The sequence below is a fragment of the Oncorhynchus mykiss genome, chromosome 9 (genome assembly GCF_013265735.2).
Source record: "Oncorhynchus mykiss isolate Arlee chromosome 9, USDA_OmykA_1.1, whole genome shotgun sequence".
In the NCBI taxonomy this organism is placed as follows: domain Eukaryota; kingdom Metazoa; phylum Chordata; class Actinopteri; order Salmoniformes; family Salmonidae; genus Oncorhynchus; species Oncorhynchus mykiss.
In genome coordinates this window covers 78,172,451-78,197,225 of record NC_048573.1, presented here as the reverse complement: position 1 = coordinate 78,197,225, position 24,775 = coordinate 78,172,451, and the positions used below count along the sequence as shown (strand labels likewise).

The following is a 24,775-nucleotide window of genomic DNA, read 5'->3' as shown; positions in this document are numbered from 1 at the left end:
ACGTTGGAGGTTACAGAGACCGATACATAGGAGGGTATAGAGACCTATACATAGGAGGGTACAGAGACCTATACGTTGGAGGGTATAGAGACCTATACGTTGGAGGGTATAGAGACCTATTAGACCTATATGTTGGAGGGTATAGAGACCTATACGTTGGAGGGTACAGAGACCTATTAGACCTATACGTAGGAGGGTATAGAGACCTATACGTAGGAGGGTATAGAGACCAATACGTTGGAGGGTATAGAGACCTATACGTAGGAGGGTATAGAGACCAATACGTTGGAGGGTATAGAGACCTATACGTTGGAGGGTATAGAGACCTATTAGACCTATACGTTGGAGGGTATAGAGACCTATACGTAGGAGGGTATAGAGACCAATACGTTGGAGGGTATAGAGACCTATACATTGGAGGGTATAGAGACCTATTAGACCTATACGTTGGAGGGTATATAGACCTATACGTAGGAGGGTACAGAGACCTATACGTTGGAGGGTATAGAGACCTATACGTTGGAGGGTACAGAGAGCTATTAGACCTATACGTAGGAGGGTACAGAGACCTATTAGACCTATACGTTGGAGGTTACAGAGACCTATTAGACCTATACGTAGGAGGGTATAGAGACCTATTAGACCTATATGTTGGAGGGTACAGGGACTTATACGTAGGAGGGTACAGAGACCTATTAGACCTATACGTAGGAGGGTATAGAGACCTATACGTAGGAGGGTACAGAGACCTATACGTTGGAGGGTACAGAGACCTATTAGACCTATACGTTGGAGGGTACAGAGACCTATTAGAGCTATACGTAGGAGGGTATAGAGACCTATACGTAGGAGGGTATATAGACCTATACGTTGGAGGGTATAGAGACCTATTAGAACTATACGTAGGAGGGTATAGAGACCTATAAGTTGGAGGGTATAGAGACCTATTAGACCTATACGTTGGAGGGTACAGGGACTTATACGTAGGAGGGTACAGAGACCTATTAGACCTATACGTAGGAGAGTATTGAGAGTTATACGTTGGAGGGTATAGAGACCTATTAGACCTATACGTTGGAGGTTACAGAGACCGATACGTAGGAGGGTATAGAGACCTATTAGACCTGTACGTTGGAGGTTACAGAGACCGATACGTAGGAGGGTATAGAGACCTATTAGACCTATACGTTGGAGGGTATAGAGACCTATACGTTGGAGGGTACAGAGACCTATACGTAGGAGGGTACAGAGACCTATTAGACCTATACGTAGGAGGGTACAGAGACCTATTAGACCTATACGTAGGAGGGTACAGAGACCTATACGTAGGAGGGTACAGAGACCTATACGTAGGAGGGTACAGAGACCTGTACGTTGAAGGGTATAGAGACCTATTAGACTTATACATTGGAGGTTACAGAGACCTATTAGACCTATACGTAGGAGGGTATAGAGACCTATACGTTGGAGGGTATAGAGACCTATACGTTGGAGGGTATAGAGACCTATTAGACCTATACGTAGGAGGGTATAGAGACCTATACGTTGGAGGGTATAGAGACCTATTAGACCTATACGTAGGAGGGTATGGAGACCTATACGTTGGAGGGTATAGAGACCTATACGTTGGAGGGTATAGAGACCTATTAGACCTATACGTAGGAGGGTATAGAGACCTATACGTTGGAGGGTATAGAGACCTATTAGACCTATACGTTGGAGGGTACAGGGACTTATACGTAGGAGGGTACAGAGACCTATTAGACCTATACGTAGGAGAGTATAGAGACTTATACGTTGGAGGGTATAGAGACCTATTAGACCTATACGTTGGAGGTTACAGAGACCGATACGTAGGAGGGTATAGAGACCTATACATAGGAGGGTATAGAGACCTATACGTTGGAGGGTATAGAGACCAATACGTTGGAGGGTATAGAGTCCTATACGTTGGAGGGTATAGAGACCTATTAGACCTATACGTTGGAGGGTATAGAGACCTATACGTTGGAGGGTATAGAGACCTATACGTTGGAGGGTATAGAGACCTATACGTAGGAGGTTACAGAGACCTATTAGACTTATACGTAGGAGGGTATAGAGACCTATACGTTGGAGGGTATAGAGACCAATACGTTGGAGGGTATAGAGACCTATACGTAGGAGGGTACAGAGACCAATACGTTGGAGGGTATAGAGACCTATACGTAGGAGGGTACAGAGACCTATATGTAGGAGGGTACAGAGACCTATTAGACCTATACGTTGGAGGGTATAGAGTCCTATACGTTGGAGGGTATAGAGACCTATTAGACCTATACGTTGGAGGGTATAGAGACCTATACGTTGGAGGGTATAGAGACCTATACGTTGGAGGGTATAGAGACCTATACGTTGGAGGGTATAGAGACCTATACGTAGGAGGGTACAGAGACCTATTAGACCTATACGTTGGAGGGTACAGAGACCTATACGTAGGAGGGTACAGAGACCTGTACGTAGGAGGGTACAGAGACCTATACGTAGGAGGGTACAGAGACCTATACATAGGAGGGTACAGAGACCTGAACGTTGAAGGGTATAGAGACCTATTAGACTCATACGTTGGAGGTTACAGAGACATATTAGACCTATACGTAGGAGGGTATAGAGACCTATACGTTGGAGGGTATAGAGACCTATACGTTGGAGGGTATAGAGACCTATACGTTGGAGGGTATAGAGACCTATACGTAGGAGGGTATAGAGACCTATACGTTGGAGGGTATAGAGACCTATACGTTGGAGGGTATAGAGACCTATACGTTGAAGGGTATAGAGACCTATATGTTGGAGGGTACAGAGTCCTATACGTTGGAGGGTATAGAGACCTATTAGACCTATACGTTGGAGGGTATAGAGACCTATACGTTGGAGGGTACAGAGACCTATACGTAGGAGGGTACAGAGACCTGTACGTAGGAGGGTACAGAGACCTATACGTAGGAGGGTACAGAGACCTATACGTAGGAGGGTACAGAGACCTGTACGTTGAAGGGTATAGAGACCTATTAGACTTATACGTTGGAGGTTACAGAGACCTATTAGAGCTATACGTAGGAGGGTATAGAGACCTATACGTAGGAGGGTATATAGACCTATACGTTGGAGGGTATAGAGACCTATTAGAACTATACGTAGGAGGGTATAGAGACCTATAAGTTGGAGGGTATAGAGACCTATTAGACCTATACGTTGGAGGGTACAGGGACTTATACGTAGGAGGGTACAGAGACCTATTAGACCTATACGTAGGAGAGTATAGAGAGTTATACGTTGGAGGGTATAGAGACCTATTAGACCTATACGTTGGAGGTTACAGAGACCGATACGTAGGAGGGTATAGAGACCTATTAGACCTGTACGTTGGAGGTTACAGAGACCGATACGTAGGAGGGTATAGAGACCTATTAGACCTATACGTTGGAGGGTATAGAGACCTATACGTTGGAGGGTACAGAGACCTATACGTAGGAGGGTACAGAGACCTATTAGACCTATACGTAGGAGGGTACAGAGACCTATTAGACCTATACGTAGGAGGGTACAGAGACCTATACGTAGGAGGGTACAGAGACCTATACGTAGGAGGGTACAGAGACCTGTACGTTGAAGGGTATAGAGACCTATTAGACTTATACATTGGAGGTTACAGAGACCTATTAGACCTATACGTAGGACGGTATAGAGACCTATACGTTGGAGGGTATAGAGACCTATACGTTGGAGGGTATAGAGACCTATTAGACCTATACGTAGGAGGGTATAGAGACCTATACGTTGGAGGGTATAGAGACCTATTAGACCTATACGTAGGAGGGTATGGAGACCTATACGTTGGAGGGTATAGAGACCTATACGTTGGAGGGTATAGAGACCTATTAGACCTATACGTAGGAGGGTATAGAGACCTATTAGACCTATACGTAGGAGAGTATAGAGACTTATACGTTGGAGGGTATAGAGACCTATTAGACCTATACGTTGGAGGTTACAGAGACCGATACGTAGGAGGGTATAGAGACCTATACATAGGAGGGTATAGAGACCTATACGTTGTAGGGTATAGAGACCAATACGTTGGAGGGTATAGAGTCCTATACGTTGGAGGGTATAGAGACCTATTAGACCTATACGTTGGAGGGTATAGAGACCTATACGTTGGAGGGTATAGAGACCTATACGTTGGAGGGTATAGAGACCTATACTTAGGAGGTTACAGAGACCTATTAGACTTATACGTAGGAGGGTATAGAGACCTATACGTTGGAGGGTATAGAGACCAATACGTTGGAGGGTATAGAGACCTATACGTAGGAGGGTACAGAGACCAATACGTTGGAGGGTATAGAGACCTATACGTAGGAGGGTACAGAGACCTATATGTAGGAGGGTACAGAGACCTATTAGACCTATACGTTGGAGGGTATAGAGTCCTATACGTTGGAGGGTATAGAGACCTATTAGACCTATACGTTGGAGGGTATAGAGACCTATACGTTGGAGGGTATAGAGACCTATACGTTGGAGGGTATAGAGACCTATACGTTGGAGGGTATAGAGACCTATACGTAGGAGGGTACAGAGACCTATTAGACCTATACGTTGGAGGGTACAGAGACCTATACGTAGGAGGGTACAGAGACCTGTACGTAGGAGGGTACAGAGACCTATACGTAGGAGGGTACAGAGACCTATACATAGGAGGGTACAGAGACCTGAACGTTGAAGGGTATAGAGACCTATTAGACTCATACGTTGGAGGTTACAGAGACATATTAGACCTATACGTAGGAGGGTATAGAGACCTATACGTTGGAGGGTATAGAGACCTATACGTTGGAGGGTATAGAGACCTATACGTTGGAGGGTATAGAGACCTATACGTAGGAGGGTATAGAGACCTATACGTTGGAGGGTATAGAGACCTATACGTTGGAGGGTATAGAGACCTATACGTTGAAGGGTATAGAGACCTATATGTTGGAGGGTACAGAGTCCTATACGTTGGAGGGTATAGAGACCTATTAGACCTATACGTTGGAGGGTATAGAGACCTATACGTTGGAGGGTACAGAGACCTATTAGACCTATACGTTGGAGGGTACAGAGACCTATACGTAGGAGGGTACAGAGACCTGTACGTAGGAGGGTACAGAGACCTATACGTAGGAGGGTACAGAGACCTATACGTAGGAGGGTACAGAGACCTGTACGTTGAAGGGTATAGAGACCTATTAGACTTATACGTTGGAGGTTACAGAGACCTATTAGACCTATACGTAGGAGGGTATAGAGACCTATACGTTGGAAGGTATAGAGACCTATACGTTGGAGGGTATAGAGACCTATTAGACCTATACGTTGGAGGGTATAGAGACCTATACGTAGGACGGTACAGAGACCTATTAGACCTATACGTTGGAGGGTATAGAGACCTATACGTAGGAGAGTATAGAGACTTATACGTTGGAGGGTATAGAGACCTATTAGACCTATACGTTGGAGGTTACAGAGACCGATACGTAGGAGGGTATAGAGACCTATACATAGGAGGGTACAGAGACCAATACGTTGGAGGGTATAGAGACCTATACGTTGGAGGGTATAGAGACCTATTAGACCTATACGTTGGAGGGTATAGAGACCTATACGTAGGAGGGTATAGAGACCAATACGTTGGAGGGTATAGAGACCTATACGTAGGAGGGTATAGAGACCAATACGTTGGAGGGTACAGAGACCTATACGTTGGAGGGTATAGAGACCTATTAGACCTATATGTTGGAGGGTATATAGACCTATACGTAGGAGGGTATAGAGACCAATACGTTGGAGGGTATAGAGACCTATACGTAGGAGGGTATAGAGACCAATACGTTGGAGGGTATAGAGACCTATACGTTGGAGGGTATAGAGACCTATTAGACCTATATGTTGGAGGGTATATAGACCTATACGTAGGAGGGTACAGAGACCTATACGTTGGAGGGTACAGAGACCTATTAGACCTATACGTTGGAGAGTATATAGACCTATACGTAGGAGGGTACAGAGACCTATACGTTGGAGGGTATAGAGACCTATACGTTGGAGGGTACAGAGACCTATTAGACCTATACGTAGGAGGGTACAGAGACCTATTAGACCTATACGTTGGAGGTTACAGAGACCTATTAGACCTATACGTAGGAGGGTATAGAGACCTATACGTAGGAGGGTATAGAGACCTATTAGACCTATACGTAGGAGGGTATAGAGACCTATTAGACCTATATGTTGGAGGGTACAGGGACTTATACGTAGGAGGGTACAGAGACCTATTAGACCTATACGTAGGAGGGTATAGAGACCTATACTTAGGAGGGTACAGAGACCTATACGTTGGAGGGTACAGAGACCTATTAGACCTATACGTTGGAGGGTACAGAGACCTATTAGAGCTATACGTAGGAGGGTATAGAGACCTATACGTAGGAGGGTATATAGACCTATACGTTGGAGGGTATAGAGACCTATTAGACCTATACGTAGGAGGGTATAGAGACCTATACGTAGGAGGGTATAGAGACCTATATGTTGGAGGGTATAGAGACCTATATGTTGGAGGGTATAGAGACCTATACGTAGGAGGGTACAGAGACCTGCACGTAGGAGGGTACAGAGACCTATACGTAGGAGGGTACAGAGACCTATACGTAGGAGGGTACAGAGACCTGTACGTTGAAGGGTATAGAGACCTATTAGACTTATACGTTGGAGGTTACAGAGACCTATTAGACCTATACGTAGGAGGGTATAGAGACCTATACGTTGGAGGGTATAGAGACCTATTAGACCTATACGTTGGAGGGTACAGACCTATATGTAGGAGGGTATAGAGACCTATTAGACCTATACGTTGGAGGGTACAGGGACTTATACGTAGGAGGGTACAGAGAACTATTAGACCTATACGTTGGAGGGTATAGAGACCTATACGTAGGAGGGTAAAGAGACCTATACGTAGGAGGGTATAGAGACCTATTAGACCTATACGCTGGAGGGTACAGAGACCTATATGTAGGAGGGTACAGAGACCTATTAGACCTATACGTAGGAGGGTACAGAGACCTATACGTTGGAGGGTACAGAGACCTATTAGAGCTATACGTAGGAGGGTATAGAGACCTATACGTAGGAGGGTATATAGACCTATACGTTGGAGGGTATAGAGACCTATTAGACCTATACGTAGGAGGGTACAGAGACCTATTAGACCTATACGTTGGAGGGTAAAGAGACCTATACGTAGGAGGGTACAGAGACCTGTACGTAGGAGGGTACAGAGACCTATACGTAGGAGGGTACAGAGACCTATACGTAGGAGGGTACAGAGACCTGTACGTTGAAGGGTATAGAGACCTATTAGACTTATACGTTGGAGGTTACAGAGACCTATTAGACCTATACGTTGGAGGGTATAGAGACCTATTAGACCTATACGTAGGAGGGTATAGAGACATATACGTTGGAGGGTATAGAGACCTATTAGACCTATACGTTGGAGGGTACAGAGACCTATATGTAGGAGGGTATAGAGACCTATTAGACCTATACGTTGGAGGGTACAGGGACTTATACGTAGGAGGGTACAGAGACCTATTAGACCTATACGTAGGAGGGTATAGAGACCTATACGTAGGAGGGTAAAGAGACCTATACGTAGGAGAGTATAGAGACCTATTAGACCTATACGCTGGATGGTACAGAGACCTATATGTAGGAGGGTACAGAGACCTATTAGACCTATACGTAGGAGGGTACAGAGACCTATACGTTGGAGGGTACAGAGACCTATTAGACCTATACGTTGGAGGGTACAGAGACCTATTAGAGCTATACGTAGGAGGGTATAGAGACCTATACGTAGGAGGGTATATAGACCTATACGTTGGAGGGTATAGAGACCTATTAGACCTATACGTAGGAGAGTATAGAGACCTATACGTAGGAGGGTATAGAGACCTATACATTGGAGGGTATAGAGACCTATACGTTGGAGGGTATAGAGACCTATACGTAGGAGGGTACAGAGACCTATTAGACCTATACGTTGGAGGGTACAGAGACCTATACGTAGGAGGGTACAGAGACCTGTACGTAGGAGGGTACAGAGACCTATTAGATCTATACGTAGGAGGGTACAGAGACCTATTAGACCTATACGTTGGATGGTACAGAGACCTATTAGAGCTATACGTAGGAGGGTATAGAGACCTATACGTAGGAGGGTATATAGACCTATACGTTGGAGGGTATAGAGACCTATTAGACCTATACGTAGGAGAGTATAGAGACCTATACGTAGGAGGGTATATAGACCTATACGTAGGAGGGTATAGAGACCTATACGTAGGAGGGTATAGAGACCTATACGTTGGAGGGTATAGAGACCTATACGTTGGAGGGTATAGAGACCTATACGTAGGAGGGTATAGAGACCTATACGTTGGAGGGTATAGCGTAGCCAACAGGTGAAGGGACTGCCCAGTAAACTACCTGTTGGGGCAGGTGAAGGGACTTCCTGGTAAACCACCTGTTAGGGCAGGTGAAGAGACTGCCCTGTAAACTACCTGTTGGGGCAGGTCAAGGGACTGCCCAGTAAACTACCTGTGATTGCAGGTGAAGGGACTGCCTGGTAAACTACCTGTTGGCGCAGGTGAAGGGACTGCCCGATAAACTACCTGTTTAGGTTGGGGCTGGTGGAGACTGGTGGAGACTGGTGGGGCTGGTGGGGCTTGTGGGGCTGGTGCAGGCTGGTGGGGCTGGTGCAGGCTGGTGGGGCTGGTGCAGGCTGGTAGGGTTAGTGGGGCTGATGCAGGCTGGTGGGGCTGGTGCAGGCTGGTAGGGTTGGTGAGGCTGGTGGAGACTGGTGGGGCTGGTGGGGACTGGTGGGGCTGGTGGGGACTGGTGGGGCTGGTGGGGCTGGTGGGGTTGGCAGGGTTGGTGGTGCTGGTGCAGTGTAGTGGGGTTGGTGCAGGCTGGTGGGGCTGGTGCAGGTGGGTGGGGTTGGGGGGCTGGTGCAGGCTGGTGGGGCTGGTGCAGGTTGGTGGGGCTGGTGCAGGCTGGTAGGGCTGTTGTGCCTGGTAGGGTTGGTGGGGCTGGTGCAGTCTGGTGGGGCTGGTGCAGGCTGGTAGGGCTGTTGTGCCTGGTAGGGTTGGTGGGACTGGTGCAGTCTGGTGGGGCTGGTGCAGGCTGACAGGGCTGGTGGGGCTTGTGGAACTTGTGGGGCTGGTGGAGCTGGTGGGGCTGGTGCAGGCTGGTGGGGCTGGTGGGGCTTGTGGAACTTGTGGGGCTGGTGCAGACTGGCGGGGCTGGTGGGACTGGTGGGACTGGTGGGGCTGGTGGGGCTGGTGGGGCTGGTTTAGAATTGTGGGGCTTGTGGGGCTGGTGGGGCTGGTGGGGCTTGCGGAGACTGGTGGGGCTGGTGGGGCTGGTGGGGCTTTTGCAGGCTGGTGGGGCTGGTGGGGCTGGTGGAGCTGGTGGGGCTGGTGGATCTCGTGGGGCTGGTGGGGCTGGTGGAGACTGGTGGGGCTGGTGGGGCTGGCAGGGTTAGTGAGGCTGGTGCAGTATGGTGGGGTTGGTGCAGGCTGGTGGGGTTGGTGCAGGCTGGTGGGGCAGGTGCAGGTTGGTGGGGCTGGTGGGGCTGCTGGGGCTGGTGGAGACTGGTGGGGCTGGTGGGGCTTGTGCAGGCTGGTGGGGCTGGTGGGGCTGGTGGGGCTGGTGGAGCTGGTGGGGCTGGTGGATATGGTGGGGCTGGCAGGGTTGGTGGTGCTGGTGCAGTCTGGTGGGGTTGGTGCAGGTTGGTGGGGCTGGTGGGGCTGGTGGAGACTGGTGGGGCTGGTGGGGCTTGTGCAGGCTGGTGGGGCTGGTGGGGCTGGTGGAGCTGGTGGGGCTGGTGGATATGGTGGGGCTGGCAGGGTTGGTGGTGCTGGTGCAGTCTGGTGGGGTTGGTGCAGGTTGGTGGGGCTGGTGGGGCTGGTGCAGGCTGGTGGGGCTGGTGGGGCTGGTGCAGGCTGGTGGGGCTGGTGCAGGCTGGTAGGGCTGTTGTGCCTGGTAGGGTTGGTGGGGCTGGTGCAGTCTGGTGGGGATGGTGCAGGCTGGATGGACTGGTGTAGGCTGGTGGGGCTGGTAGGGCTGTTGTGCCTGGTAGGGTTGGTGGGGCTGGTGCATTCTGGTGGGGCTGGTGCAGGCTGGTGGGGCTGGTAGGGCTGTTGTGCCTGGTAGGGTTGGTGGGGCTGGTGCAGTCTGGTGGGGCTGGTGCAGGCTGATAGGGCTGGTGCAGGCTTGTGGAACTTGTGGGGCTGGTGGAGCTGGTGGGGCTGGTGCAGACTGGCGGGGCTGGTGGGGCTGGGTGGGGCTGGTGCAGGCTGGTGGGGCTTGTGGAACTTGTGGGGCTGGTACAGACTGGCGGGGCTGGTGGGACTGGTGGGACTGATGGGGCTGGTTTAGAATTGTGGGGCTTGTGGGGCTGGTGGAGACTGGTGGGGCTGGTGAGGCTGGTGGGGCTGGTGCAGGCTGGTGGGGCTGGTGCAGGCTGGTGGGGCTGTTGTGCCTGGTAGGGTTGGTGGGGCTGGTGCAGTCTGGTGGGGCTGGTGCAGGCTGATAGGGCTGGTGCAGGCTTGTGGAACTTGTGGGGCTGGTGGAGCTGGTGGGGCTGGTGCAGACTGGCGGGGCTGGTGGGGCTGGGTGGGGCTGGTGCAGGCTGGTGGGGCTTGTGGAACTTGTGGGGCTGGTACAGACTGGCGGGGCTGGTGGGACTGGTGGGACTGGTGGGGCTGGTGGGGCTGGTTTAGAATTGTGGGGCTTGTGGGGCTGGTGGGGCTGGTGGGGCTGTTGGAGACTGGTGGTGCTAGTGGTGCTGGTGGAGCTGGTGGGGCTGGTGGGGCTTGTGGAACTTGTGGGGCTGGTGCAGACTGGCGGGGCTGGTGGGACTGGTGGGACTGGTGGGGCTGGTGGGGCTGGTTTAGAATTGTGGGGCTTGTGGGGCTGATGGAGACTGGTGGGGCTGGTGAGGCTGGTGGAGACTGGTGAGGCTTGTGGGGCTGGTTTAGAATTGTGGGGCTTGTGGGGCTGGTGGGGCTGTTGGAGACTGGTGGTGCTGGTGGGGCTGGTGGGGCTTGTGGAACCTGTGGGGCTGGTGCAGACTGGCGGGGCTGGTGGGACTGGTGGGACTGGTGGGGCTGGTGGGGCTGGTTTAGAATTGTGGGGCTTGTGTGGCTGGTGGAGACTGGTGGGGCTGGTGAGGCTGGTGGAGACTGGTGGGGCTGGTGGGACTGGTGGGACTGGTGGGGCTGGTTTAGAATTGTGGGGCTGGTGGGGCTGGTGGGGCTGTTGGAGACTGGTGGTGCTGGTTGGGCTGGTGGAGCTGGTGGGGCTGGTGGGGCTGGTGAGGCTGGTGGAGACTGGTGGGGCTTGTGGGGCTGGTTTAGAATTGTGGGGCTTGTGGGGCTGGTGGGGCTGTTGGAGACTGGTGGGGCTGGTGGGGCTTGTGGAACTTGTGGGGCTGGTGCAGACTGGCGGGGCTGGTGGGACTGGTGGGGCTGGTGGGGCTGGTTTAGAATTGTGGGGCTTGTGGGGCTGGTGGAGACTGTTGGGGCTGGTGAGGCTGGTGGAGACTGGTGGGGATTGTGGGGCTGGTGGGGCTGGTGCAGATTGGCGGGGCTGGTGGGACTGGTGGGACTGGTGGTGCTGGTGGGGCTGGTGGGGCTTGTGGAACTTGTGGGGCTGGTGCAGACTGGTGGGACTGGTGGGACTGGTGGGGCTGGTGGGGCTGGTTTAGAATTGTGGGACTTGTGGGGCTGGTGGAGACTGGTGGGGCTGGTGAGGCTGGTGGAGACTGGTGGGGCTGGTGGGACTGGTGGGACTGGTGGGGCTGGTTTAGAATTGTGGGGCTGGTGGGGCTGGTGGGGCTGTTGGAGACTGGTGGTGCTGATGGGGCTGGTGGAGCTGGTGGGGCTGGTGGGGCTTGTGGAACTTGTGGGGCTGGTGCAGACTGGCGGGGCTGGTGGGACTGGTGGGACTGGTGGGGCTGGTGGGGCTGGTTTAGAATTGTGGGGCTTGTGGGGCAGGTGGAGACTGGTGGGGCTGGTGAGGCTGGTGGAGACTGGTGGGGCTTGTGGGGCTGGTTTAGAATTGTGGGGCTTGTGGGGCTGGTGGGGCTGTTGGAGACTGGTGGTGCTTGTGGGGCTGGTGGGGCTTGTGGAACTTGTGGGGCTGGTGCAGACTGGCGGGGCTGGTGGGACTGGTGGGGCTGGTGGGGCTGGTTTAGAATTGTGGGGCTTGTGGGGCTGGTGGAGACTGTTGGGGCTGGTGAGGCTGGTGGAGACTGGTGGGGATTGTGGGGCTGGTGGGGCTGGTGCAGATTGGCGGGGCTGGTGGGACTGGTGGGACTGGTGGTGCTGGTGGGGCTGGTGGGGCTTGTGGAACTTGTGGGGCTGGTGCAGACTGGCGGGGCTGGTGGGACTGGTGGGACTGGTGGGGCTGGTGGGGCTGGTTTAGAATTGTGGGGCTTGTGGGGCTGGTGGAGACTGGTGGGGCTGGTGAGGCTGGTGGAGACTGGTGGGGCTGGTGGGACTGGTGGGAATGGTGGGGCTGGTTTAGAATTGTGGGGCTGGTGGGGCTGGTGGGGCTGTTGGAGACTGGTGGTGCTGATGGGGCTGGTGGAGCTGGTGGGGCTGGTGGGGCTTGTGGAACTTGTGGGGCTGGTGCAGACTGGCGGGGCTGGTGGGACTGGTGGGACTGGTGGGGCTGGTGGGGCTGGTTTAGAATTGTGGGGCTTGTGGGGCAGGTGGAGACTGGTGGGGCTGGTGAGGCTGGTGGAGACTGGTGGGGCTTGTGGGGCTGGTTTAGAATTGTGGGGCTTGTGGGGCTGGTGGGGCTGTTGGAGACTGGTGGTGCTTGTGGGGCTTGTGGAACTTGTGGGGCTGGTGCAGACTGGCGGGGCTGGTGGGACTGGTGGGGCTGGTGGGGCTGGTTTAGAATTGTGGGACTTGTGGGGCTGGTGGAGACTGGTGGGGCTGGTGAGGCTGGTGGAGACTGGTGGGGCTGGTGGGACTGGTGGGACTGGTGGGGCTGGTTTAGAATTGTGGGGCTGGTGGGGCTGGTGGGGCTGTTGGAGACTGGTGGTGGAGCTGGTGGGGCTGGTGGGGCTTGTGGAACTTGTGGGGCTGGTGCAGACTGGCGGGACTGGTGGGACTGGTGGGGCTGGTGGGGCTGGTTTAGAATTGTGGGGCTTGTGGGGCAGGTGGAGACTGGTGGGGCTGGTGAGGCTGGTGGAGACTGGTGGGGCTTGTGGGGCTGGTTTAGAATTGTGGGGCTTGTGGGGCTGGTGGAGACTGTTGGGGCTGGTGAGGCTAGTGGAGACTGGTGGGGATTGTGGGGCTGGTGGAGACTGTTGGGGCTGGTGAGGCTGGTGGAGACTGGTGGGGATTGTGGGGCTGGTGGGGCTGGTGCAGATTGGCGGGGCTGGTGGGACTGGTGGGACTGGTGGTGCTGGTGGGGCTGGTTGGGCTTGTGGAACTTGTGGGGCTGGTGCAGACTGGCGGGGCTGGTGGGACTGGTGGGACTGGTGGGGCTGGTGGTGCTGGTTTAGAATTGTGGGGCTTGTGGGGCTGGTGGAGACTGGTGGGGCTGGTGAGGCTGGTGGAGACTGGTGGGGCTGGTGGGACTGGTGGGACTGGTGGGGCTGGTTTAGAATTGTGGGGCTGGTGGGGCTGGTGGGGCTGTTGGAGACTGGTGGTGCTGATGGGGCTGGTGGAGCTGGTGGGGCTGGTGGGGCTTGTGGAACTTGTGGGGCTGGTGCAGACTGGCGGGGCTGGTGGGACTGGTGGGACTGGTGGGGCTGGTGGGGCTGGTTTAGAATTGTGGGGCTTGTGGGGCAGGTGGAGACTGGTGGGGCTGGTGAGGCTGGTGGAGACTGGTGGGGCTTGTGGGGCTGGTTTAGAATTGTGGGGCTTGTGGGGCTGGTGGGGCTGTTGGAGACTGGTGGTGCTTGTGGGGCTGGTGGGGCTTGTGGAACTTGTGGGGCTGGTGCAGACTGGCGGGGCTGGTGGGACTGGTGGGGCTGGTGGGGCTGGTTTAGAATTGTGGGGCTTGTGGGGCTGGTGGAGACTGTTGGGGCTGGTGAGGCTGGTGGAGACTGGTGGGGATTGTGGGGCTGGTGGGGCTGGTGCAGATTGGCGGGGCTGGCGGGGCTGGTGGGACTGGTGGGACTGGTGGGGCTGGTTTAGAATTGTGGGGCTTGTGGGGCTGGTGGGGCTGTTGGAGATTGGTGGTGCTGGTGGGGCTGGTGGAGCTGTTGGGGCTGGTGGGGCTTGTGCAGGCTGGTGGGGCTGGTGGGGCTGGTGGGGCTGTTGGAGACTGGTGGGGCTGGTGGAGACTGGTGGTGCTGGTGGGGCTGGTGGAGCTGGTGGGGCTGGTGGGGCTGGTGGAGACTGGTGGGGCTGGTGGGGACTGGTGGGGCTGTTGGAGACTGGTGGGGCTGGTGGGGCTGGCAGGGTTGGTGGGGCTGGTGCAGGCTGGTGCAGACTGGTGGGGCTGGTGGGGACTGAGTGGCTGGTGGGGCTTGTGGTGACTGGTGGGGCTTGTGGAGACTGGTGGGGCTGGTTGAGACTGGTGGGGCTGGTGGAGACTGATGGGGCTGGTGGGGCTTGTGCAGGCTGGTGGGGCTGGTGCAGGCTAGTAGGGCTGTTGTGCCTGGTAGGGTTGGTGGGGCTGGTGGGGCTGGTGCAGGCTGGTGGGGCTGGTGCAGGCTGGTGGGGCTGGTGCACACTGGTGTGGCTTGTGCAGGCTGGCAGGGTTGGTGCGGCTGGTGCAGGCTGGTGGGGCTGGTGGGGCTGGTGGATCTTGTGGGGCTGGTGGGGCTGGTGCAGGCTGGTGGAGGCTGGTGGGGCTCGTGGAGACTGGTGGGGATGGTGGGGACTGGTGGGGCTGTTGGAGACTGGTGGGGCTGGCAGGGTTGGTGGGGCTGGTGCAGTCTGGTGTGGCTGGTGCAGGCTGGTGGGGCTGGTGCAGGCTGGTAGGGCTGTTGTGCCTGGTAGGGTTGGTGGGGCTGTTGGAGACTGGTGGTGCTGGTGGGGCTGGTGGGGCTTGTGGAACTTGTGGGGCTGGTGCAGACTGGCGGGGCTGGTGGGACTGGTGGGACTGGTGGGGCTGGTGGGGCTGGTTTAGAATTGTGGGGCTTGTGGGGCTGGTGGAGACTGTTGGGGCTGGTGAGGCTGGTGGAGACTGGTGGGGATTGTGGGGCTGGTGAGGCTGGTGCAAATTGGCGGGGCTGGTGGGACTGGTGGGACTGGTGGGGCTGGTTTAGAATTGTGGGGCTTGTGGGGCTGGTGGGGCTGTTGGAGACTGGTGGTGCTGGTGGGGCTGGTGGAGCTGGTGGGGCTGGTGGGGCTTGTGCAGGCTGGTGGGGCTGGTGGGGCTGGTGGGGCTGTTGGAGACTGGTGGGGCTGGTGGAGACTGGTGGTGCTGGTTGGGCTGGTGGGGCTGGTGGGGCTGGTGGAGACTGGTGGGGCAGGTGGGGACTTGTGGGGCTGTTGGAGACCGGTGGGGCTGGTGGGGCTGGCAGGGTTGGTGGGGCTGGTGCAGTCTGGTGGGGCTGGTGCAGGCTGGTGCAGACTGGTGGGCTGGTGGGGACTGAGTGGCTGGTGGGGCTTGTGGTGACTGGTGGGGCTGGTGGAGACTGGTGGGGCTGGTTGAGACTGGTGGGGCTGGTGGAGACTGATGGGGCTGGTGGGGCTTGTGCAGGCTGGTGGGGCTGGTGCAGGCTGGTAGGGCTGTTGTGCCTGGAAGGGTTGGTGGGGCTGGTGCAGTCTGGTGGGGCTGGTGCAGGCTGGTGGGGCTGGTGCAGGCTGGTGGGGCTGGTGCACACTGGTGTGGCTTGTGCAGGCTGGCAGGGTTGGTGGGGCTGGTGCAGGCTGGTGGGGCTGGTGGGGCTGGTGGATCTTGTGGGGCTGGTGGGGCTGGTGCAGGCTGGTGGAGGCTGGTGGGGCTCGTGGAGACTGGTGGGGATGGTGGGGACTGGTGGGGCTGTTGGAGACTGGTGGGGCTGGTGGGGCTGGCAGGGTTGGTGGGGCTGGTGCAGTCTGGTGGGGCTGGTGCAGGCTGGTGGGGCTGGTGCAGGCTGGTGGGGCTGGTGCATGCTGGTGGGGCTGGTGCAGGCTTGTAGGGCTGTTGTGCCTGGTAGGGTTGGTGGGGCTGGTGCAGTCTGGTGTGGCTGGTGCAGGCTGGTGAAGCTTGTGCAGGCTGGTGGGGCTGGTGCAGGCTGGTAGGGCTGTTGTGCCTGGTAGGGTTGGTGGGGCTGGTGCAGTCTGGTGGGGCTGGTGCAGGCTGGTGGGGCTGGTGCACACTGGTGTGGCTTGTGCAGGCTGGCAGGGTTGGTGGGGCTGGTGCAGGCTGGTGGGGCTGGTGGGGCTGGTGCAGGCTGGTGGGGCTGGTGGGGCTGGTGGATCTTGTGGGGCTGGTGGGGCTGGTGCAGGCTGGTGGAGGCTGGTGGGGCTCATGGAGACTGGTGGGGATGGTGGGGACTGGTGGGGCTGTTGGAGACTGGTGGGGCTGGTGGGGCTGGCAGGGTTGGTGGGGCTGGTGCAGTCTGGTGGGGCTGGTGCAGGCTGGTGGGGCTGGTGCAGGCTGGTGCAGGCTGGTGGGGCTGGTGCAGGCTGGTGGGGCTGGTGCAGGCTGGTAGGGCTGTTGTGCCTGGTAGGGTTGGTGGTGCTGGTGCAGTCTGGTGTGGCTGGTGCAGGCTGGTGGGGCTGGTGCAGGCTGGTAGGGCTGTTGTGACTGGTAGGGTTGGTGGGGCTGGTGCAGTCTGGTGGGGCTGGTGCAGGCTGGTGGGGCTGGTGCAGACTGGTATGGCTTGTGCAGGCTGGCAGGGTTGGTGGGGCTGGTGCAGGCTGGTGGGGCTGGTGCGGCTGGTGGGGCTTGTGGAGCTTGTGGGGCTGGTGGAGCTGGTGGGGCTGGTGCAGGCTTTTGGGGCTGGTGCAGGCTGGTGGGGCTGGTGTGCCTGGTAGGGTTGGTGGGGCTGGTGCAGTCTGGTGGGGCTGGTGCAGGCTGGTGGTGCTGGTGCAGACTGGTGGGGCTTGTGCAGGCTGGTGGGGCTGGTGCAGGCTGGTGCAGGCTGGTGGGGCTGGTGCAGGCTGGTGGGGCTGGTGCAGACTGGTATGGCTTGTGCAGGCTGGCAGGGTTGGTGGGGCTGGTGCAGGCTGGTGGGGCTGGTGCGGCTGGTGGGGCTTGTGGAGCTTGTGGGGCTGGTGGAGCTGGTGGGGCTGGTGCAGGCTTTTGGGGCTGGTGCAGGCTGGTGGGGCTGGTGTGCCTGGTAGGGTTGGTGGGGCTGGTGCAGTCTGGTGGGGCTGGTGCAGGCTGGTGGTGCTGGTGCAGACTGGTGGGGCTTGTGCAGGCTGGCAGGGTTGGTGGGGCTGGTGCAGGCTCGTGGGGCTGGTGGGGCTGGTGGATCTTGTGGGGCTTGTGGAGCTGATGGGGCTGGTGGGGCTGGTGGGGCTGGTGCAGGCTCGTGGGGCTGGTGGGGCTGGTGGATCTTGTGGGGCTTGTAGAGCTGATGGGGCTGGTGGGGCTGGTGGGGCTGGTGGAGCTGGTGGGGCTGGTGGGGCTGGTGGAGGCTGGTGGGGCTGGTGGAGGCTGGTGGGGCTCGTGGAGACTGGTGGGGATGGTGGGGACTGGTGGGGCTGTTGGAGACTGGTGGGGCTGGCAGGGTTGGTGGGGCTGGTGCAGTCTGGTGTGGCTGGTGCAGGCTGGTGGGGCTGGTGCAGGCTGGTAGGGCTGTTGTGCCTGGTAGGGTTGGTGGGGCTGGTGCAGTCTGGTGGGGCTGGTGCAGGCTGGTGGGGCTGGTGCAGACTGGTGTGGCTTGTGCAGGCTGGCAGGGTTGGTGGGGCTGGTGCAGGCTGGTGGGGCTGGTGGGGCTGGTGGGGCTTTTGGAGCTTGTGGGGCTGGTGGAGCTGGTGGGGCTGGTGCAGGCTGGTTGAGGCTGGTGGGGCTCGTGGAGACTGGTGGGGATGGTGGGGACTGGTGGGGCTGTTGGAGACTGGTGGGGTTGGTGGGGCTGGTGCAGGCTGGTGTGGCTGGTGCAGGCTTTTGGGGCTGGTGCAGGCTGGTGGGGCTGGTGCAGGCTGGTAGGGCTGTTTTGCCTGGTAGGGTTGGTGGGGCTGGTGCAGTCTGGTGGGGCTGGTGCAGTCTGGTGGGGCTGGTGCAGGCTGGTGGGGCTTGTGTTGGCTGGCAGGGTTGGTGGGGCTGGTGGATCTTGTGGGGCTGGTGGGGGTTGGGATCCTACAGCGACCACGGTGAAAGGAACATATTCTAGACTCATTGACGTGATGATTCTAGATTAGCCCTGACTCATTTACGTGATGATTCTAGATTAGCCTTGACTCATTGACGTGATGATTCTAGATTAGCCCTGACTCATTGACGTGACGATTCTAGATTAGCCCTGACTCATTGACGTGATGACATAGTTGTACCCCTTCACGATGACCTCAGCATAAAACTAGGCCAAGGAGGAAGAGAAGAACTGATCTAGAAAATACAGAAGTAGCAAAAACGAGAGACAGAGATGTTTGATGAGATTTGTGGAAGTAATGACGTCTTTAAGCTATTAACAAATGATGTATCTGTTTATCTCTGCTCCTGTTCTCTCTCCAGGCGTATCTCAGGGAACCGGTTAAGGTACATCTCTGGCCTCGCTCTCCATGGTCTACACAATCTCAAAGTGTTGTAAGTACACACACACACACACACACACGCACACACACACACACACACCAACTGAGCTGTCTGTTATTATCCCTGCTAACTGAGCTGTCTGTTATTATCCCTGCTAACTGTGATGTCTGTTATTATCCCTGCTAACTGAGCTGTCACTGTTATTATCCCTGCTAACTGAGCTGTCTGTTATTATCCCTGCTAACTGAGCTGTCACTGTTATTATCCCTGCTAACTGAGCTGTCTGTTATTATCCCTGCTAACTGAGATGTCTGTTATTATCCCTGCTAACTAAGCTGTCTGTTATTAGCCCTGCTAACTGAGATGTCTGTTATTATCCCTGCTAACTGGAAGGTCTGTTATTATCCCTGCTAAATGAGCTGCCTTTTATTATCCCTGCTAACTGAGCTGTCTGTTATTATCCCTGCTAACTGAGCTGTCTGTTATTATCCCTGCTAACTGAGCTGTCTGTTATTATCCCTGCTAACTGAGCTGTCTGTTATTATCCCTGCTAACTGAGCTGTCTGTTATTATCCCTGCTAACTGAGCTGTCTGTTATTATCCCTGCTAACTGAGCTGGCTGTTATTATCCCTGCTAACTGAGCTGTCTGTTATTATCCCTGCTAACTGAGCTGTCTGTTATTATCCCTGCTAACTGGGCTGTCACTGTTATTATCCCTGCTAACTGAGCTGTCTGTTATTATCCCTGCTAACTGAGCTGTCTGTTATTATCCCTGCTAACTGGGCTGTCACTGTTATTATCCCTGCTAACTGAGCTGTCTGTTATTATCCCTGCTAACTGAGCTGTCTGTTATTATCCCTGCTAACTGGGCTGTCACTGTTATTATCCCTGCTAACTGAGCTGTCTGTTATTATCCCTGCTAACTGGGCTGTCACTGTTATTATCCCTGCTAACTGGGCTGTCACTGTTATTATCCCTGCTAACTGAGCTGTCTGTTATTATCCCTGCTAACTGGGCTGTCACTGTTATTATCCCTGCTAACTGAGCTGTCTGTTATTATCCCTGCTAACTGGGCTGTCACTGTTATTATCCCTGCTAACTGAGCTGTCTGTTATTATCCCTGCTAACTGAGCTGTCTGTTATTATCCCTGCTAACTGGGCTGTCACTGTTATTATCCCTGCTAACTGGGCTGTCACTGTTATTATCCCTGCTAACTGAGCTGTCTGTTATTATCCCTGCTAACTGAGCTGTCTGTTATTATCCCTGCTAACTGGGCTGTCACTGTTATTATCCCTGCTAACTGAGCTGTCTGTTATTATCCCTGCTAACTGAGCTGTCTGTTATTATCCCTGCTAACTGGGCTGTCACTGTTATTATCCCTGCTAACTGAGCTGTCTGTTATTATCCCTGCTAACTGGGCTGTCACTGTTATTATCCCTGCTAACTGAGCTGTCTGTTATTATCCCTGCTAACTGAGCTGTCTGTTATTATCCCTGCTAACTGAGCTGTCTGTTATTATCCCTGCTAACTGAGCTGTCTGTTATTATCCCTGCTAACTGGGCTGTCACTGTTATTATCCCTGCTAACTGAGCTGTCTGTTATTATCCCTGCTAACTGAGCTGTCTGTTATTATCCCTGCTAACTGGGCTGTCTGTTATTATCCCTGCTAACTGAGCTGTCTGTTATTATCCCTGCTAACTGAGCTGTCTGTTATTATCCCTGCTAACTGAGCTGTCTGTTATTATCCCTGCTAACTGAGCTGTCTGTTATTATCCCTGCTAACTGAGCTGTCTGTTATTATCCCTGCTAACTGGGCTGTCACTGTTATTATCCCTGCTAACTGAGCTGTCTGTTATTATCCCTGCTAACTGGGCTGTCTGTTATTATCCCTGCTAACTGAGCTGTCTGTTATTATCCCTGCTAACTGGGCTGTCACTGTTATTATCCCTGCTAACTGAGCTGTCTGTTATTATCCCTGCTAACTGAGCTGTCTGTTATTATCCCTGCTAACTGAGCTGTCTGTTATTATCCCTGCTAACTGAGCTGTCTGTTATTATCCCTGCTAACTGGGCTGTCACTGTTATTATCCCTGCTAACTGAGCTGTCTGTTATTATCCCTGCTAACTGAGCTGTCTGTTATTATCCCTGCTAACTGAGCTGTCTGTTATTATCCCTGCTAACTGAGCTGTCTGTTATTATCCCTGCTAACTGAGCTGTCTGTTATTATCCCTGCTAACTGAGCTGTCTGTTATTATCCCTGCTAACTGAGCTGTCTGTTATTATCCCTGCTAACTGAGCTGTCTGTTATTATCCCTGCTAACTGAGCTGTCTGTTATTATCCCTGCTAACTGAGCTGTCTGTTATTATCCCTGCTAACTGAGCTGTCTGTTATTATCCCTGCTAACTGAGCTGTCTGTTATTATCCCTGCTAACTGGGCTGTCACTGTTATTATCCCTGCTAACTGAGCTGTCTGTTATTATCCCTGCTAACTGAGCTGTCTGTTATTATCCCTGCTAACTGGGCTGTCACTGTTATTATCCCTGCTAACTGAGCTGTCTGTTATTATCCCTGCTAACTGAGCTGTCTGTTATTATCCCTGCTAACTGAGCTGTCTGTTATTATCCCTGCTAACTGGGCTCTCACTGTTTTTATCCCTGCTAACTGAGCTGTCTGTTATTATCCCTGCTAACTGGGCTGTCACTGTTATTATCCCTGCTAACTGGGCTGTCACTGTTATTATCCCTGCTAACTGAGCTGTCTGTTATTATCCCTGCTAACTGAGCTGTCTGTTATTATCCCTGCTAACTGGGCTGTCACTGTTATTATCCCTGCTAACTGAGCTGTCTGTTATTATCCCTGCTAACTGAGCTGTCTGTTATTATCCCTGCTAACTGGGCTGTCACTGTTATTATCCCTGCTAACTGAGCTGTCTGTTATTATCCCTGCTAACTGGGCTGTCACTGTTATTATCCCTGCTAACTGAGCTGTCTGTTATTATCCCTGTTAACTGAGCTGTCTGTTATTATCCCTGCTAACTGAGCTGTCTGTTATTATCCCTGCTAACTGAGCTGTCTGTTATTATCCCTGCTAACTGGGCTGTCACTGTTATTATCCCTGCTAACTGAGCTGTCTGTTATTATCCCTGCTAACTGAGCTGTCTGTTATTATCCCTGCTAACTGGGCTGTCACTGTTATTATCCCTGCTAACTGAGCTGTCTGTTATTATCCCTGCTAACTGAGCTGTCTGTTATTATCCCTGCTAACTGAGCTGTCTGTTATTATCCCTGCTAACTGAGCTGTCTGTTATTATCCCTGCTAACTGAGCTGTCTGTTATTATCCCTGCTAACTGGGCTGTCACTGTTATTATCCCTGCTAACTGAGCTGTCTGTTATTATCCCTGCTAACTGGGCTGTCTGTTATTATCCCTGCTAACTGAGCTGTCTGTTATTATCCCTGCTAACTGGGCTGTCACTGTTATTATCCCTGCTAACTGAGCTGTCTGTTATTATCCCTGCTAACTGAGCTGTCTGTTATTATCCCTGCTAACTGAGCTGTCTGTTATTATCCCTGCTAACTGAGCTGTCTGTTATTATCCCTGCTAACTGAGCTGTCTGTTATTATCCCTGCTAACTGAGCTGTCTGTTATTATCCCTGCTAACTGAGCTGTCTGTTATTATCCCTGCTAACTGAGCTGTCTGTTATTATCCCTGCTAACTGAGCTGTCTGTTATTATCCCTGCTAACTGAGCTGTCTGTTATTATCCCTGCTAACTGAGCTGTCTGTTATTATCCCTGCTAACTGAGCTGTCTGTTATTATCCCTGCTAACTGAGCTGTCTGTTATTATCCCTGCTAACTGGGCTGTCACTGTTATTATCCCTGCTAACTGAGCTGTCTGTTATTATCCCTGCTAACTGGGCTGTCACTGTTATTATCCCTGCTAACTGAGCTGTCTGTTATTATCCCTGCTAACTGAGCTGTCTGTTATTATCCCTGCTAACTGAGCTGTCTGTTATTATCCCTGCTAACTGAGCTGTCTGTTATTATCCCTGCTAACTGAGCTGTCTGTTATTATCCCTGCTAACTGAGCTGTCTGTTATTATCCCTGCTAACTGAGCTGTCTGTTATTATCCCTGCTAACTGAGCTGGGATATCATCACTACAGTTAAAAATATATATATTCACCACTGAGGTAATTCTGTTTTGATTAACTCCAAAATAAATAAAAAGTGAGAAGCTGTAAGCTATGGAAGGGTTGGATGGGCTAATATACAGGTCTTTGGCTGGTTTGGTCTGTTAGAGGCTGGTTGGGTCTATTTGGTGCTGGTTGGGTCTGTTAGTGGTGGTTGGGTCTGTTAGAGGCTGTTTGGGTCTGTTAGAGGCTGGTTGGGGCTGTTAGTGGTGGTTGGGTCTGTTAGAGGCTGGTTGGGTGTGTTAGTGGTGGTTGGGTCTGTTAGTGGTGGTTGGGTCTGTTAGAGGCTGGTTGGGTCTGTTAGTGGTGGTTGGGTCTGTTAGAGGTTGGTTGGGTCTGTTAGAGGCTGGTTGGGTCTGTTAGAGGCTGGTTGGGTCTGTTAGTGGTAGTTGGGTCTGTTAGAGGCTGGTTGGGTCTGTTTGGGGCTGGTTGGGTCTGTTAGTGGTGGTTGGGTCTGTTAGAGACTGGTTGGGTCTGTTAGAGGCTGGTTGGGTCTGTTAGTGGTGGTTGGGTCTGTTAGAGGCTGGTTGGGTCTGTTAGAGGCTGGTTGGGTCTGTTAGTGGTGGTTGGGTCTGTTAGAGGCTGGTTGGGTCTGTTAGTGGTGGTTGGGTCTGTTAGAGGCTGGTTGGGTCTGTTTGGGGCTGGTTGGGTCTGTTAGGGGCTGGCTGGGTCTGTTTGGGACTGGTTGGGTCTGTTAGTGGCTGGTTGGGGCTGTTTGGGGCTGTTAGGGGCTGGCTGGGTCTGTTTGGGGCTGGTTGGGTCTGTTAGTGGCTGGTTGGGTCTATTTGGGGATGGTTGGGTCTGTTAGGCTGGTTGGGTCTGTTAAAGGCTGGTTGAGTCTGTCAGGGGCTGGTTGGGTCTGTTAGAGGCTGGCTGGGTCTTTTAGAGGCTGATTGGGTCTTTTAGAGATTGGTTGGGTCTGTTAGATGGGGCTGGTTGGGTCTGTTAGAGGGGGCTGGTTGGGTCTGTTAGAGGGGGCTGGTTGGGTCTGTTAGAGGGGGCTGGTTGGGTCTGTTAGTGGCTGGTTGGGTCTGTTAGTGGCTGGTTGGGTCTGTTAGAGGCTGGTTGGGTCTGTTTGGGGCTGGTTGGGTCTGTTAGAGGCCGGTTGGGTCTTTTAGAGGCTGGTTGGGTCTGTTAGAGGCTGATTGGGTCTGTTAGAGACTGGTTGGGTTTGTTAGGGGCTGGTTGGGTCTGTTAGAGGCTGGTTGGGTCTGTCAGGGGCTGGTTGGGTGTGTTAGAGGCTGGTTGGGTCTGTTACAGGGGGCTGGTTGGGTCTTTTAGAGGCTGGTTGGGTCTGTTAGAGGCTGGTTGGGTCTGTTAGAGACTGGTTGGGTTTGTTAGGGGCTGGTTGGGTCTGTTAGAGGCTGGTTGGGTCTGTCAGGGGCTGGTTGGGTGTGTTAGAGGCTGGTTGGGTCTGTTACAGGGGGCTGGTTGGGTCTGTTAGGGGCTGGTTGGGTCTGTTACAGGGGGCTGGTTGGGTCTGTTAGGGGCTGGTTGGGTCTGTTAGAGGGGGCTGGTTGGGTCTGTTAGTGGGGGCTGGTTGGGTCTGTTAGAGGGGGCTGGTTGGGTCTGTTAGAGGGGGCAGGTTGGGTCTGTTAGAGGGGGCTGGTTGGGTCTGTTAGAGGGGGCTGGTTGGGTCTGTTAGTGGCTGGTTGGGTCTGTTAGTGGCTGGTTGGGTCTGTTAGTGGCTGGTTGGGTCTGTTAGAGGCTGGTTGGGTGTGTTAGAGGCTGGTTGGGTCTGTTTGGGGCTGGTTGGGTCTGTTTGGGGCTGGTTAGGTCTGTTAGAGGCTGGTTGGGTCTGTCAGGGGCTGGTTGAGTGTGTTAG

General features: G+C 54.1%; 1 protein-coding gene across 1 annotated transcript in view; it reads left to right on the top strand.

The window, feature by feature from the left end:
• The window catches only part of LOC110531300 (leucine-rich repeat-containing G-protein coupled receptor 6), a 102,640-nt gene that overhangs the window by 30,089 nt on the left and 47,776 nt on the right, over nt 1–24,775 (top strand). The window contains exon 3 of the mRNA XM_036989121.1: nt 18,736–18,807. Within this exon, the coding sequence (XP_036845016.1) occupies nt 18,736–18,807 (72 nt within the window). The remainder of the gene's footprint in view (nt 1–18,735; nt 18,808–24,775) is intronic.